The sequence below is a fragment of the Copadichromis virginalis genome, linkage group LG2 (genome assembly GCF_057382275.1).
Source record: "Copadichromis virginalis isolate Kocher_CV1m ecotype Utaka linkage group LG2, C_Virginalis_male_GT1.1, whole genome shotgun sequence".
NCBI lineage: Eukaryota > Metazoa > Chordata > Actinopteri > Cichliformes > Cichlidae > Copadichromis > Copadichromis virginalis.
The window spans coordinates 27,267,254-27,283,756 of record NC_140619.1 but is presented as its reverse complement, the minus strand read 5'-3'; the positions used below and the strand labels follow the sequence as shown (position 1 = coordinate 27,283,756).

The 16,503-nt window shown below is 40.5% G+C and overlaps 1 protein-coding gene across 4 annotated transcripts in view; it reads right to left on the bottom strand.

The window, feature by feature from the left end:
• The window catches only part of nlgn3a (neuroligin 3a), a 133,152-nt gene that overhangs the window by 74,412 nt on the left and 42,237 nt on the right, over positions 1-16,503 (bottom strand). For all 4 annotated transcript variants that reach the window (XM_085476418.1, XM_085476428.1, XM_085476437.1 and 1 more), the window contains one exon: positions 13,099-13,248. In XM_085476418.1, coding sequence (XP_085332544.1) covers positions 13,099-13,248 — 150 coding nt within the window. The remainder of the gene's footprint in view (positions 1-13,098; positions 13,249-16,503) is intronic.

Here is a 16,503-nt window from a genome sequence, read left to right as displayed (position 1 = left end):
AAGGTGATATGGTATTCAGTGAGACAAACTTTAATTTATATCCTTGAGAAACCAAGGTCATTTTGCAGCTGTTGAGCAATATATCAGTCTACATGCCAGCAGTTCCCACAAAGTCAAAGGCTTGTAAATGGACTGGTTCTTATAAAGGACCTTTCTACTGTACCTGAGGACAAAGCACTTTATACACTTCTGTCATTCACACCAATTCATACAAGCATGTTTTTTCTATGTTTAAGTGCTTTCTGTGTAACATTCACACTCCAGTAGACGCACTGGAGAGCAACTTGGTTAGTATCTTGCCCAAGGGTATTTGACATGTAGACTAGAGCAGCCAGGGATGGAATCACCAATCTTCTGATTTGTTAACAGCCACCCCAAGCACTACAGGATGGTGTGGATATATTTTGGGATTCACAGGTATGGCGATTAAAAGGTCATGTGGTTCTGAAAGAAAAGCTGAAAGGTTAGGGATTCACACGGAATTCTGAAATGCATATTTTTTGTGATTTAATGACCTTTTGCCACAAAAATAAAACAAAAACAAAACAAAAAAGAATGAAAGAAAAAGCAGGGACAGCCCCTGCTATTGTGTGTGCAATGTATTATAAATTGCCTCTTTATTTGAGTCTCACACTCACATGCACTAAATGTAAAGATCATTTTAAAACAAAAAAATTGGCAGTGATAGATCCAGATACCTGGAAATTGGAGCCCTGGCCCTGATTCTGTGTTGGGCCAGATTGTGCTGAAGTGGAAATGGAAATGTCATCTCTTGTTGCTCTACCATGTCACGTCAGAATGGGTGCGATAGCAGCTCGGTAAATATTAGTCTTCTGTCTTTGAGAAACCACTCAAATCTCTGCCTGCAGAAACTCTAATTTTTGAATGCTGTTAGACAGAATGGGGATAATGTTTACCCGTGTTCAGGATGCAAATAAAAGCTTCAAGAAGAACATGCTCCATCACTAATAGAAAAGGTCAAACCTCCAGCAATAAAGCATCTCAACCACAAAGACTGACACAAGGTTGACATTTTCTCCCAGTGAACTGTTGTTCCATCTGTGCACTTCATATTGCCATCTTTGGGTGAAGTGCTCCATTTTTACATGAGATGCTACAGAGGACCCCTTGACCAGATGAAAGCAATTGTCGGGTTAGCTCTTTGATGTCTTTGTAATGCATATTTACTGTTTTGGCGAGAGTGCTGCAATCATCTAAACATGTTTTCATCTCTGGAAAGTGCTACAGCAAAGGTTGTTTTGCATAGTGAAACGCATTACTGTACCATAGAAATTGATTTCTTAATGTCACAGTTTTCCGAAATGTCATGCTTATGAAACATAATGAGCTTTGTTCCTGCTTCGATTTGTGCTGGGATGAAGAAAAAGGACAAACTCTCATTAACAATACATCAGGAATCTGATTTCAAGTTAGAAAGAGAACATTTGTTTGCACAGTATTTGTTAATCTAGTGTAGTACATCTTTATACAAATCTACTATAATGACTCAGACCTGTTGGTTCAACTTAAATAAAAGGCTCTGGAAAGCAGGCTACTCATGCACAAGCTCTTTAATGAGCGTTGTTCCTGTTTCGATTTGTGCTGGGATGAAGGTCTCTCTGGCATCATGGCAGAGAGACCTGCCATGATGCCAGGTCTCTCTTGAAAATGAGATTTTTAATCTCAATGAGATTTTTTACCTGGATAAATAAAGGGCTAATAATAATAAATGCCCTTTAACACGAGAGTGCTGATTCGAAAATGACAAAAATTGAAGGTTCTGAATCAAAGTTCAAAGTGAGTCATATCCCATAAAACTCTGGCAAACACTTGCTGACCAAAGGTGAAAAGAAGAAGGAGAAAGAAACTATTTCTGTGGTCAGATTTATCAGATAGCAGCTGTATGTGAAAGAAAAGAAGTCTTACAATGTGAAACATGGAAACTGTCATGTTTTGTGCCTCCATGTAAAACTGATGTCTTGTCAGAAATGCTAGACACGAACGCCGTACTGTGTAGAAGAACCTTTGATGTGTGTTGTTGATACTACCACCTCTTTCATCTCTGAATAGGATGACCTACCAAAGTTAGAAATCTAGTTAATGAGTAGTTAACTATTGGTACTTAAATAAAGTACATAACAAGAAAAATGCAAGAGGTGAAAATGATAATGCATATTGGAACACCTTGAACAACTTGAAACATATTGGATATCAATGGAGAAAAAAAAATCCTGCTGGATATCGATACTGAGAAAGGATGGATGATGTGTTAGAAACAAAACGATGCCACATCATTTTACACTTGTCCTGCTGATGAGTCAAGGCCATGTCCAGCTCTTTTAAAATAAATGGCTATCTCCTGGAATCTCCTCCATGCTTTTGAGACTGTACTGGGAGACACAGCAAACCTTCTAGCAAAGACACGTATTGATGTGCCGTCCTAGAGGAGTTCGACTACCTATACAACCTGTGTAGGCTTCAGGATTTGCCTCATGCTACCAGTAGTGGCACTGACCCCTGCCAAATGCAAAACAGTCAGAAAAAAATGAGGAGGGGAGAAAGTCAGTGGACTCCACCTGTAAAAGCATTGCTGTTCTCGGGATTGTGTCATAGTTTTTGTTAATTCCATTAACACCAAAGCAGCTAAAACTGATTAACAACCCCTTCTGCTACTTAACTCACCAGATCAATATCACAGAAGTTGAATTGACTTGATGATATACTCTGATTAAAAAGTGTTCCTTTAATTTTTTGAGTGCACGTGTACGACAAAAAAGAGTAAGTCGCATGTTTGCAAAACTAGCACTCAAAGAGTTTTTTGCTAAAAAATAAAAAACAAAGTGCCACCTTATTCACACTTCAATGCAGAAATAACACGACAAAATAATTCTAATACTATCAATCGGAAAGGGTAGGAATGTCAGGTTTGGTTTTTTATTCATTATGCAGCACTCGACCTGCTTTTCAGAACCTGAAAAATACCACATTAGCCAGGTAACTTTCTATACTAGCATGTAAGAATGTGAATATTTGTTAATAAGCAGCCATAATTAACGCTTTTGTTTTTAAAAGGTTAGGTGACAGAGAGTAAAGGCCAATCATCTCCACAAGCCCTGCACCAGTGGGTGTTAGTGGCTGCTTGATGAATGTGCTTACAGCCTTTGGGATCATTACAAAATAAAGGAATGGGGGTTGTCCAACTGGGTGCAGTCGATAGCAACAATAAAATAAAACAATACAAAGTAACGCTGAACAATTATTCTGTTCTTCTTGCAACGTTTTTTTTGTAGTTTTTGTATTTGGCAAAAAAAATGACTAAATGTAATCTGACAACTTCACCAGGAGGTCGCCATTCCCCCAAAATGCTTTTGATAAATGACTGTTGTCAACCTTAACATCTTCTAGACAAAAAAGCCATCTTTTGCTTTTGCTAATAAGTTGATTTTAAGGAAATCAAATATGTTTAGATTTGTATTTTTACAAACTTATTACACCTTAACAGGACAACAGGAAGGTGGTGAGCTAACAGTGAAGCTGATATCAGTAATGTAGACAGAGAGAAAATAGATTTAATTTCCATTTCAATGGCTACTACAAAATAAAGGCTGTATTGTAAATAGTTCCCAGGAAGCCACGATAGGAAGCCAGACTTCCAATGCAAACATTTTCAAAGCAGCCCTGTAAAAAAATCCCAAATGAAATAAATTCATTTGTGTTCTACCTACTGCACACGCACTTTTCCTGCTGAAGAGCAAAACGGTCTGCTGTGTATTAAAAAAAGACATTTTGACTGGTTGAAGCTGTTTCATGTTTGTCTGGTTTTACATTCCTGCAAAAAATACCTCACAAAGGCAAAAGTGTGAGGAAATTCATTTGCAGGTTTTGGCTTTTCGTCTCTGCCATCAGTGTGTGAAAACAAAATTAGCCTTGATTGGTTTGCCTCCCTCAACAATGGACTAAATCTTTTTTATCAGGGAAGCCTGCAGCATTTGGAAATGACACACCCTGCATGCAATATGTACCAATTAAAGCCCAATTCTGTGCTTCAACCTAGGATGTATATTTCAAATGAAATCAATTACGTTTTTTTCCTTCTCACAACCAAAAAGCAATTTATTAAAAAAAAAAAGTTAATAACATCACACATTTAAAAGAGCTGCGGTGTCTTCCAAACTCATCACACACAAAGAAGAATCTCGGTCCTGCTGTGAAAATGCCGTTTTACATAAATGCACCATTATTTCTATGGGCTTATTATTATTTCAGTCCTGCTCAGCATGATCCCCTTTTAGTTTTAATCAATATTTTTCAAGTTTGAAGCTACAGAGGAAACAACTTCTGGAAAAACATTGAGAAACAATAGGCTCCCGTCGTGGCCCTTTCTTGCAAAAGCCAGACGTTTGTAGCAGTGTGTCTAGTAAGAGCGGCTTAAGAGTTAATTTCCTGGCAGTGATTTGTAGGAGAGCAGCATCAACAAGCTGCTGCATACTGGAGCATGAAAACCATTACTTCAATCCCTCACTCCCTGACATTAATAGGATGAATAAATGTTTTTGTTCTCTGCTTAATTTGGATGGATTCATCCAAATGGCTATGAAAACAAGTAAATATCCATCTCAGCTCTCCTCCCGATAACAAAAGACAAAGAGAACTCACTCTGCCTTCTCTTTTTCTTCCACCTACTGTTGGAGAATTCCTCTCCTCTGTGCTGAGCTCATATATCAGATGCTAACCAAAATGACTGAGACTAGGAACATGTACTGAGGGAGCCCCGTGTTATGGGAAGGGTTTGTTTTAAGTCAATAAACCACACAGGAGGTTGTCATGTTGAGTTTTACTCCGTAGTAACTCAGAAAGATTTTTTTTTCCAGGGGGCGGGGTCCCAGACGAGGGATGTAACAAATGAGACGCAGCTACACGGATTATATAATCGACGTGAACTAGTAGGTTTAAAAAATAATGATAAGGGTTCTGTTTAATCATAAAGAGCTAAAATAAAATTGTTGAAGCAAATACAGATTATTTTGCTTACACTTAATCACTTTACACGTCCGCACACTGAGTGGAAAGTCATCCAAGAAGCACAGAAGCAGCATTGGTCTAATATGCAATCTTAGCCTCTGCAAGACGCAAATGTAGTCTTTATGCTTATGTCTTTAATATAGCTGTCTATCTGTCTGTATGTTTTACTTTCACTTCACAACATTTTATTAGGGAGTTGCAGTTACTAATTATACGTTGCGCTTGTTAAAACCCCACGACAATGTCAGCAGCTCGGCATTGTATAAACGTTTTAAACAGAGCTCTTTTCCAATACAATAAAACTATAAAATGCATCTTATCCTGCAATTATTAATTTTCTTAGCTGTGTTGAGTTGGTGGCGCAGGTGTGGATGTCAAACGGCGAGAGCCATCCACATCTACAGCCAATTTAGAATCACCATTTAACCTAACAAGCCTGTTTTTGGACTTTGAGATTAAGCCTGGTGCATGAAAACTCCATGCAGAAAGGCTCCAGCCAACCAAGGACCTCTTTTTTCTGAGCACACAGTGCTAACCACAGCAAAGCCTGTTGCTGCAATGTATCTTATATGCAAATGGATATTATACAGTATAATAATAAATGTATAAATGATGTAACACTTAGAGAAGCATTTGTGGCTGCAAAGTACTTTCAGCGAGTATAAAAAAGGGCAACTGCTTTTATAGCACAGACAAGAAGTGCTCAGATGACATCGTGTAGTATTACTACTGAATCAACATCCAGCGGAGTACAGTGTTTGGGTCAGAAGGCCATGAGCACACTGGGTGCTTCACAACTCTCAGTGGAGCTCAGCAGTTATTCTGTAATGAAAAACGACTACACAAACTCGTGCAATGGACTATATTTTGCTCTGCAATATCGTTCACACACAGACACAAATATCCTCTGCTCCCCAAATCCCTGGCTGAATTACCAACAGTCACTATCTTTAGTTTAGGAGAGGGACATAACAGAGAAAGACAGAGTCACTTACCAAACACAGAATAACCCTGGCAATTCAGCAAATCAATGCTAAATCACCACACTGCCGCCTCAGTGCTGAGAGCGCTTTCACATACTCTCATGCTGTAGGCTGAGGTTATTGTGATTGGATCTAAAACTATACTTTTGAAGGCCTAAATAACTTCACTAGAGGTGACAGTCCGAAGCAGAGGTGATTGTGAAGTAAAATGACTGTGATGGCAGAGATATGGAAGATAGAAATCAAAGGTCGCATATAAACCCCATCAGAGGTGAAAGGCGTCTGCAAGTACGCGCCGTACTTGACCGTTCTCCTTTTCAGAGCATACGGCCGAGAGGATGAATCTCACCTTGGGTTTTGGCAAGAGAGGCGGCCTTTGTTAATTTTTAATGCATTTGGAAACTAGTAATTAAGCCCCCCCACACCAAACCCACCACCACCACCCCCAACAGACTGGGAAATTGACATGCTCTGGAGAGCCAGTGAGTAATTATATTTGTAAAGAGCAGTGATACAAGATACTCCCCTCTGACTGGGACTCATTACACATCATTAGAGAGGAGCAGCAACTAGGCACGTGCACGTGCGCCACCCCCTCTCCGAAAACCAACCTACACATACATGTGGGCATTTTGAGGCACACGCGCGCACGTCTCTCTCTTTGTCACACACAAATACAGATCAATGAGAAGAAATCCAAACACTGGTCCTCTTTAGTAAACAAACAAAGCTCCTTGAGCCTCTGACCCAAGCGAACCCTAACAGGACAGCACAGACGGTGTAAAACTCCACGCTCGTTATCTCATCCGGCGATAATCGCACCGCGTGGGTCAATGTGTAATTAAAGATTAAATCTGAAATTATTTCTCGTTCATCTTAACAGCAAAAGGTTGAATCGTAAAAGTTTAAAAATGGGGCCTCAGAAGTATTGTGGTCCACCCTTTGAAGCAATAATTACCATTACAGCAGCGTAGGGCTAATAGCTACAGGGGGATGAGAGAACAGCACTGGAAGCTCAGAAGATTCCTCTTTAATTGGACCGGGCTTGGTGGCAATTCAGCACATCATGGTATCTGAAATGAATCTGTACATCTCTCCTCCATCATGTTCATCTCTTCCTTCTTCCAGTACTTCACCTGAGTCTCAGTTTCTTTTTCTCTCTCTCTTTTTTTTCTGTTTCACTTCAGCAGCTATTTGCATATCATAAAACCACATTTAATCCACTGTGGTCGCTCTTGTGGAAAACACCAAATGCATTAATCTAAATTTCATACACACTGAGCATCTCTCAATAATTTTTCTCCATTTGAGTAAAAACGGTCTAAAGAAAATGAAATTAAAGAAAAAAAAACATAACAAAAGTATTAATCATCTCGGGTCTTGTTCACAAGTGGGGGCAGAGCAGAGGGGGAAACTGTCAGACAGGTTGAGTGGAAGACAGAACCCACTGTGGAGATGAAAATGACACCAGGCAATCCGAGTCACTCCTATGGTCACAAGCTATACAGTCGGTAATGATTAAAACAACAAGATCACATTTACAGCCAGGTGTCTATGCTCAGTCTTAGACGCTCAGTGATTCAAAGCAGAATAGAGCCAATGCTCCTCTGAGCTCCCGGTTGAGGTGTTTCGGGCATGCCCTCCTGGGTGGAGACCCCTGAGGGAGGGAGACACATGACATGCCAGAAAGATTATGTCTGTTGGCTGGCTTGGTAATGCCTCACGTATACAAGCGGAGGAACAGGATGTGGTATCTGGACATCTCTGCTTAGACGCCTGCCCCTGTCACCCGGACCTGGATAAGCAGCAGAAAATGGATGGATCGATGAACGGATAAATAAAACATTCATCACTGACATTTAACATTGCTTGGTGCTGTTCAGTTTATTGAAATCTTGCTATTAAAATGTTTTTCCGCGTCTAAATGAAATCCTCTGAGCAGACGCATTAGTGGTGTCTGTTGTTGCCTAATAGTTTAAGTGTATTTTTTTTCCTCTCTAAAACGATTTAAATATTCAGATTGTTGTGTGTATTTCAAAGGTGTTTACTGCATTATTAATGTACTATTCAGGCTGCCTAGGGACGGAGGGAGAGCTGTATTAGTGTCAGAAATTGTACTTTGAGTTGCCTTGTCTGTTTTCACTTTAAAAATCATCTCGTCTAATTCGCTCATCCCTTTAAGCAGCCTAATTAAAACAGCTTTCTTTTTTTATTTAATTTTAACAAAGCAAATATTTACCGTTTTAATGATTTATTTATTCTTCATTTATAGGTGTTGCGGTGGTTTAGTCGTCTCACAACGAGGAGACACAGGCCCGGCTGGAGCCTTTCTGTGTGGAGTTTGCACGTTTTCTATCAGAGTACTCTGGCTTCCTCCCACAGCTCAGAGACCTCCAATCCACGGCTGTAGGCGTAGGATGGTTTCCTGTCTCTACGTATTGGCCTTGCAATGCACTGGCCACCTGTACCCTGCCTTTTCGCCCTATCACAGCTCGAACAGACTCCCCCCACCCACCCATGTCAGATGACCATATATGACCATATATTATCTAGCTGTTAAAGCCTGCAGTTCACTGTATTCAAAACAAGCAGTTAATCCCCTCCATTTAATACAGTTTAGGGTAGATTAGGGCTGACACTGTTAACGACACTCATTTTCTATATAAAAATGCAAACAAATAGAAATAAAATCATGTAATTATGAATTCTCACACTCTGAGTATTACAATTTGTACTTTATGGCCGAATATATGCAGACAGCATAGTGTTAATTGGTCTGTCATGGTGCGATTTCTCTCTGGCCCTGGTTTTATTTGGTTTATATGAGTGTGTCGGTAATAACAGTTTAAAGCCGTACCGTAGGGAGATTATCAGGCCATGCTACAGTGATGGACATTATCGCTCAACTACATGCATCGCTTCTTCTCCGCTCATTGCTCAGAATGGCTGTTGGGGAGCTTTGTGAACTGCATTTTGGAGTGTGTGCGTTTGTGCAAGCTGCCAAACAACATCAGTATATGTGTGTGGGGGTTGCTGTTGCTTTGTCCCAATGCCTGCACTCATAGTGTGTGCATGCGTGTGTGTTTTAATGTGGCCGGTAGTATGCGTGTGAATGTGCTCATGGGTGTTCACGAGTATTTGTATGTGGTGTATAAGGGTGTGTGTGCACGCATGTAGAATGACATTTACTGAAATGTGGCAGTGAGAGAAGAAACATCTGACTCATAATTGAAGTGCCATGAAAGAAATATGAACAAGAATCTGTATTGGGCTTACGTGCTCAGGTTTAACCAGGGGCAGGAGCATGAGGCAGCATGCTAAGCCAGTCCTCTGACTATCTTACCACCCCGAAGGCTGATTACAATGCTCAAAATGATACTTGGGGAAAAAAATGACAGAGGAAAACACACAGTATTCAAGGTGAGCAATCCTGATGATAAAATCGATAGGCCGTGGCTCTGTGATCTCCATCAAAAAGAGAGTCTAAGATGAATGCAGTTTCTGTGATTCAGCATCCGAATGTCCTGGAGGATAAAGCAGTCACCCTCCTGCTCTTAATGTGTTGGATTCTTTGAGCACCAAGGTGAGGCAGACAGTTTTTTTAATATATAAAACCGGTGACATCCTATATTTTTACTGTTGAAAACAAGTGTCATGAAGGCTACTACGAGCAATCATGAATTGATCCTGCTAACAATTTATTTGCCTGACAACCCAAATCATGATGTACTGTAGCTCAGTCGTTTTCATCCCACATGTCTGTTGCCCTTTTGAAAAATAAATCACATGTGACAGCTCATCACAGGTTGTAGAGCTGGGAGGAGTTTATTTTTCAACGACTGTTAACTGTTATAGGCATTCCCAAGATACAACCTCATGAGCTGCTGATGGAGATGTTTTTTCTTTCCACAGTTTAAATTATGCAGTCTGAATGAAAGTATCACTATTAGAGACTTGATCAGATTCTCTGACCATTACACAGGTGGCTATGGAATTTTTAAAATTTTAATATACTGACTGATAGCATGTCTTGATGTGACTTTTTAAATGTTAACAGTGTGTTCAAGAGATCCGTGCTTCAGTTTGGAGAATGAAAGACAATGTTTCTTAGCACTAATCAAAGGTATCTATGGCTGTAACCATATATGTACATATGCACTCATACAGTTTAATGTACGTTCACACCAAAAGTGAAGCAAAGTTTCATTTCACCTCACCTTACCACATTAATTCAGTGTCAACCTGTGAATATTCAGCCCTAGCAGTCATGGGTATAAGGACTAGTGCAACCAATAAACAAGTTACAGTAACATATTCTCACAACTTACCATGAACTAGGGACGATGATTTATTTGCTAGTTGTTTAAACAAGAGAAAAAAGTCAACACTAGTTGAATTGTACAGCTCCAGCTGCCCTCAAACAGACTCAGTAGTATCTCCCTTCATTTCCAGTTGTCCATCACTTTAGGAGAGAATCACAGTGGATTGGAGAAACCAGTGTGATGCAAATTGTTTACCAAAGTAGAAATACATTAATCTATATGATTAGCCTCTATCTGGACCACCCAGCAATTTATATGTCAAATATGTATGAAGGATGACTTTTTACATTGTGCAATTGGGGTTGTTACTCAAAAAAGTAATTTATTACACATTACTTATTACTTTTCATAAAAGTAATACTGCACTCAACTTTGTTACTTTATGTTATTGTTACTGTACTTTGGTGTTACTCCATAAACTAACCTGAAAGGCACTGTCACATAATTAAAAGTCTATCCTGCAAATGTCTATCCTAATGAGGACACAGATGATCTCACTTTTAGTTTTTACATATGAACACAACACTTACAAAGTAAAAAAAAAAAGGCTTTTAAGGCATTGTGATGCTACTGTAGAAACACATACAGGTGGAAATGGAGGTGACAAAGCTGCAAGCCTCACTGCTCATCACTGGCTTTGGTATTGGTTCAAATTCAGGGTCTGGCCGATGAGCTCAGGTGTTGCTAAAGCTACACTCAGTCTAGATGTGAACTTTAGATAGAAAGCACTTAGATGAAGAAAAAAGTCACACACATATTCAATGTATGAATGTTTGTGTGACTGAGTGAATGCGAGATTGTACAAAGTCCTTAGAGTGGTTGAGTAGAGTAGAAAAGTGCTGTACAAAACCCAGTCTATTCACCATTTACTCTGGGCTCTTTGCTAGCTTTGTGTTAGCATGCTGTCTGTGCAGATGCTTGCCGAGAGCCACAGTTGTGTTAGCAGTGTAGCAGTTGGCTCCGTCCCGGACACAGTTTGCATTTCACAACAGCACTTTTGTCCTTTTGTGTAATAAAAATAAAAGTAATGTCTATATTTCCATTTTTCAAAGGCTGTAGATCGCTAAACCGTTTTCTTCCTCCCAGTATACGAGATGAAATCAGCTGACTGTAGCGCAAACATGCAGACAAAGAAAAAGATATTTATTTGTTTGTTTTTTCCTTCTATTCACAGTGTACAGATAAATATAGAGTATTTCTGAAAGTAATACCTAATTGTAACTGTAATGTAATTACTTATTTTAGTACAGTAATGTTACATTATTGCCTTACTGAAAAATATTTGGAATGTGTTACACCCAACACTAACCAAGCCTGCTAGCATTGGCTAGCATCCCAACCATCTGAAAACAGTCTCTTCTGGAGCCAAAAAGCTAATAAAGCAGAATAATGCCTATATCCACATCTTATATAAATAAATCCATAATTGCACATTGTTATTCTCTAACTATAAATACATTCACCAAGCCATTTCCTCCTGAGTTGCATGCATTTATTATGATAATTCATTGGACAGTTTTTGTTTTTTTGTGAGTTAATCCTGCACACGCTACAGCAGCTCCGAAAGCTAATACACAAAATGCTCAGCTAAATGCAATCACGTGCTCTGCTACAGGCCAGCTCAGTGTGTAATGGCAACGGTTGCTAATGTTGTATAATGTTAGTGATCTTTAGATTTTGCTGTTTTACTGTGCTTTTGGTGTTTATCTGCATTGCTCAATCACTTCATTCCAGCACCCCATTTTTGCCCCTTTTACTGGTGGTGACTAAGTTTCTCGGGCTTGTTTTAAATTGTGCCTGAAAATAAAATGTTTTTAAATATTCAGAGTACGTTGGAAGCAACTGGGTTTGGGCTGATAGGGCAGTGAAGTCTGAAAGCACTGAGGAAGTATGGGTTTTTGTCTTTTCATGGGATTTACTGACAATAGGAAACACAGAATAAAGCAGCTATATCCTTTATGCTAACAGCTGCCAACAAGTTCGATAAAATCGGAAGCAATATTCTAAAGAAATTCAGCAACATGGAAATTTCATTTTATATTCAAATTGTTTGTAGTCAGGCCACATCCACTCTAAATGTAAAAAAAAAAAAAATAAGTGAGGAGGGAAATCAACTGTGTCAGAGAGATGGATGGAAAAGGTACAAAGCTCGGGTAGTGCACTAACAAACTCCATTTTGTGTTGCTGCAGCTGTTTCCATGGAGCTCTCTGTCTCTCCTTTTTGCTCTCTCACTCTTTCTTTCTCAGCTTCTCCCTTCCCTCTCTCACTCTCTCTCTCTCTCTCTCTCTCTCTCACACACACACAGGCTTACACATACACACACATGCACAAGTGTCTGAAAGGGGATTCAGCTGCATGAGTCAATGCAACCAACCGCAACTCAGAGAGAACCTCTCTTTCTCTCCAGCACACTCTTCCGCACTCCTCTATCCTTCCAGCATCACGCCCATCTTATCATTTTTTCTACTTCATTTCAATAATTTCTTAATTTATTCTAAACCCCAGTCACAACAACAAACCCACATTATGCAGCACACTCAATTACTGTGATTTTGATACATGAGCACTACATCAACAAGCCAGTCCATGTATTTACAGTCCTGCTTTTCTCTCTCTCTCTCTCTCTTTCAGCCTTATTTAGAGTGTATGTGGCAATCAGCAGAGCTCATTACTTCTAAGCTAGGTGGCCTGCAAAGCTGCCCCAGAAAATGTCCTTGAAGAATAAGGTGAAGGAAATAAAAAAAAAACAGAGAGAGGAAAGGATGCTTACCGAGGACTCCAACGCGGTAGTTGAGAGTGATAACGATGACATTTCCGTAGCTGGCCAGCACGCTCCCATCGATCATGTTGCCTGTCCCCTCCATGTAGGACCCTCCATGGATGTAGACCATCACGGGCTTGGCCCCAGTGTCTCGTATGTCTGCAAGAGCGGCCATCATTAACATATTCACAAAGCCGTCCATCCTCTCTGATCAAGGGTCAGCGCAGATTCAGATAAAGAAGTTATAGCACATAGTGGTCACAAACAGACAAGCTGACGATCACCTCCCAGATACCAGCTGTATTCATTCAGTCTTCTGGCCTAATAATGGAACTGGAAGCATTATTCTTTTCATATCAGCTGTACGAGAAACAAATGACTGTCCACGCTTTTTTTTTGCTGTCCAGCTCTATTATAGCAATCAGCTATCTCATCTAAAAACGTGGTGAGTCATTTACTTCCTATAAACCAAACTATTAGGCTTGTATTTGGTTTTGCATTGCCTCCCAGGAGGCAGACCCACTTCCTAATATAGACATGCAGGAAGCCATTAGGGAGAATAAAGAGAGAGGTACTCTGACACATCTCCTAAGCAGAGAGAAGCCTAATCTGGCCTGACAGTGATAGGGAAAACACACTGGCTAATTACACAATGCTACCTCGCGCCTCCTTTTTACACAGGCCTATCATGCCGCCGCAATTTATTTGCACAGTCCTGCTTGGGATTGCAGGCAGTTAAAATTTCTGCTTCACTTTTGGCAAAATGCTGTTTATTTTATTCCTGGAGCAGTTTTTGATACCCAGCTGGAGCGACACTCCAGCCAGATAAAGCACATCCAGAGGTAGAGGGATGAAAAAAGCCTCTGTCTGAGGAATAGACTGAATTACTGACTGGCTAGCTAGAGCTGGGAGACAAGACAAGAAACTCTCATTTTCACTCGTGCTCCCCCCTGCATTCGGTGCAGCTTCTTGCCTTCCCCCTCCCTTGCTTTGTATCACTTTCACTCACAGACTCTCCCCTGTCTCTCTCCCTGTTTTTTCTCCCGCCTTCTCCCCGTCTCTGTCCAACTCCCTGCCTTTCTTTTTGTCCCCCCCACAAGCCCTGAGAATGGTGAGAATGAGAAGGAGCAGGAGTGCAAAAAGTGTGGATGACATCGGAACAGAGAGGGAGAAAGAAAAACACAGAGACTATAAGGAAGGAAGGAAAAAAGAAAGGAAAGGAATACAGATAGAAATGGAAAGGATATTAAGAAGAGAGCAGGAGAAATAAAAAAAGGAAAGAAAGCAATGGGCTCGGATTTAAAAGGATGGTATTGTATTCTGGTTGCTATGGTGACTGAGAGCCAAAATTCAAAATCCTCAAGAACAGCTAATCGCAGACCACATCCTGAACAGGCTAATCTGCATCGATCTGCAGGCGCTCCTCATCGTTATGCACCCCAACACATTAGCATGCTCAACACAGAAGACAACTACTTAGATGCATTTTGTCCAGACACCCTTTTTTGTAAACCTCTATAAGAGAACTTAGCCTGTTTCTTTTTTTTTTTTTTTTACATTATTCCCTTGGTTATTCATGGCCCTGTTACATTTTAAAGCAAAGCAATAAGTTGTACTATATATGATGTGGCCTTATTTATGGATTCCTTTATCTTGCTGGTATCTGAGAAGGCTGCACAGTGAAATATGATTTATAGCTGACACTTCTCTGTACACACACTTATCTTAGACAAGAGGAGGAGGGGATGCATGGGGTGAGAAGGCATGAAAAGTACAGTCAGAGAAGGGAGGAGGAGGAGGAGGAGGGGTTCAGAGAGGCAAAACGATATCCTACACAAGCTATTCAAAACAAATGGGCCACAGATACAAAGAGAATGGCAGAAAGGAAGAAGGAACAGGGGGCAGAAATAAGAAAAAAAAGAGATTAGTCATGTCAATGTTATCAGTCACCTCTTTTGTTGATTCACATCGTGTCTCCATGACAACAGTTAAATCCCTTTGGGAGAGCGATACAAAACATTCGAGCTCCATTTGTTCTAATCTATTCATTGAGTTGATCTGATGTGGGAGGTGTCACATAGATGTGATATACGGCTCTCACTCATCTGTTGTCAGAGGAAGATATGTACGCAACAGATCCCAATCGGATTCTGGTTTACAGTGAGAAATGATAATCCTTTACGGATACATCTGGGCCGATGACTAAGTCTTCTTAACCAATCAGATCGGAGTTTACTTGGTCACGGTTAATTGCCTAATCTAGTGAAGCAGGTGACTAAGTGGCTACCTCAAAATAAAAAGCTGCTTCCTGATTCACTGCTTCTCCGGGGGCAAACACATCATTACATCAACACACATATTCTTAGAATCAAAATTTAGCACAGCGCTGTGGCGGAAAAGAAACAGAGATTTATTCATTAATGCACAGGCTGGTATATTTGCAATATGAACTCCATGCACAACAAGCTCAGAATATTACAGAAAGACAAAAACAAACTTGTGTTTTGGAGATGGGCAAAAAAACGTGATTGATGGCAATGTAGATGAAAGCTGATGTGCAATGAAGAATGAACTCAGCGGGGGGAGAAAAAAACTAATGTATGTACACTTTTGTCACATTTATTTTAATACGATGTGGTGTCATGCAGCAGCTACTACACAGTGACACTCATACACTCCCAGCACGTATTACACAAACAGCAAATAAATGTCTCACTGTGGGGAAAAAAATTGCCTAATGAATGAATAAATCAAATGTTTTCCGTTTGGATGGTAGGTGCAGCCGGAGTTAAAAATATATAGCATGAGCTTTAAAAAGCAACTGAGGGGCACAACCTTTCATAGGTTGCCTCACAGTGGCTCTGGTCTGATTGGAGTGTCAATGGGAGGCATAACTCAGGCCTGAGCTGAGCCCCTTAGTATTGCTGCTGCAAGCGAAACCCACCAGGAGGGTTTGGAGCACTCCTTCCTTTTTTCTGCAATCTTATTTTCTCTCACTACCTGTACCTCCACCTTTTTGTCCTTTTGCTTCTCACTCCAATGAAAGCAGTCAGTCATATATCTGACGTTAAGCGCCCCGGAACTGGCCTTGACACTCCGGACTAGGACAGGACAAAGGCAAGTGGAGATAAGTGTCGGTGGCATTCACTGTGTCAACACTTGGTGAAACATGGTGGCTGTCAGCGGCTATAAGTGAGGGCTGAGGTTTGGGGGAACAGGTGACAATGTCCTGATGTGGCAGGACATGACACGCAGCCTACTGTAGTGCTCTTGTCAGGTCAAGCTTCACGGTCCACCCGTGATAGGCCCATTACTGGCATGTTTGCATTTAAGAACAGGATATCGCGGATACATTTCGGGAGGATCTTTAAAACAGGGAAAGCAACTACAAGAAACTATACAGTGGATTGTTTC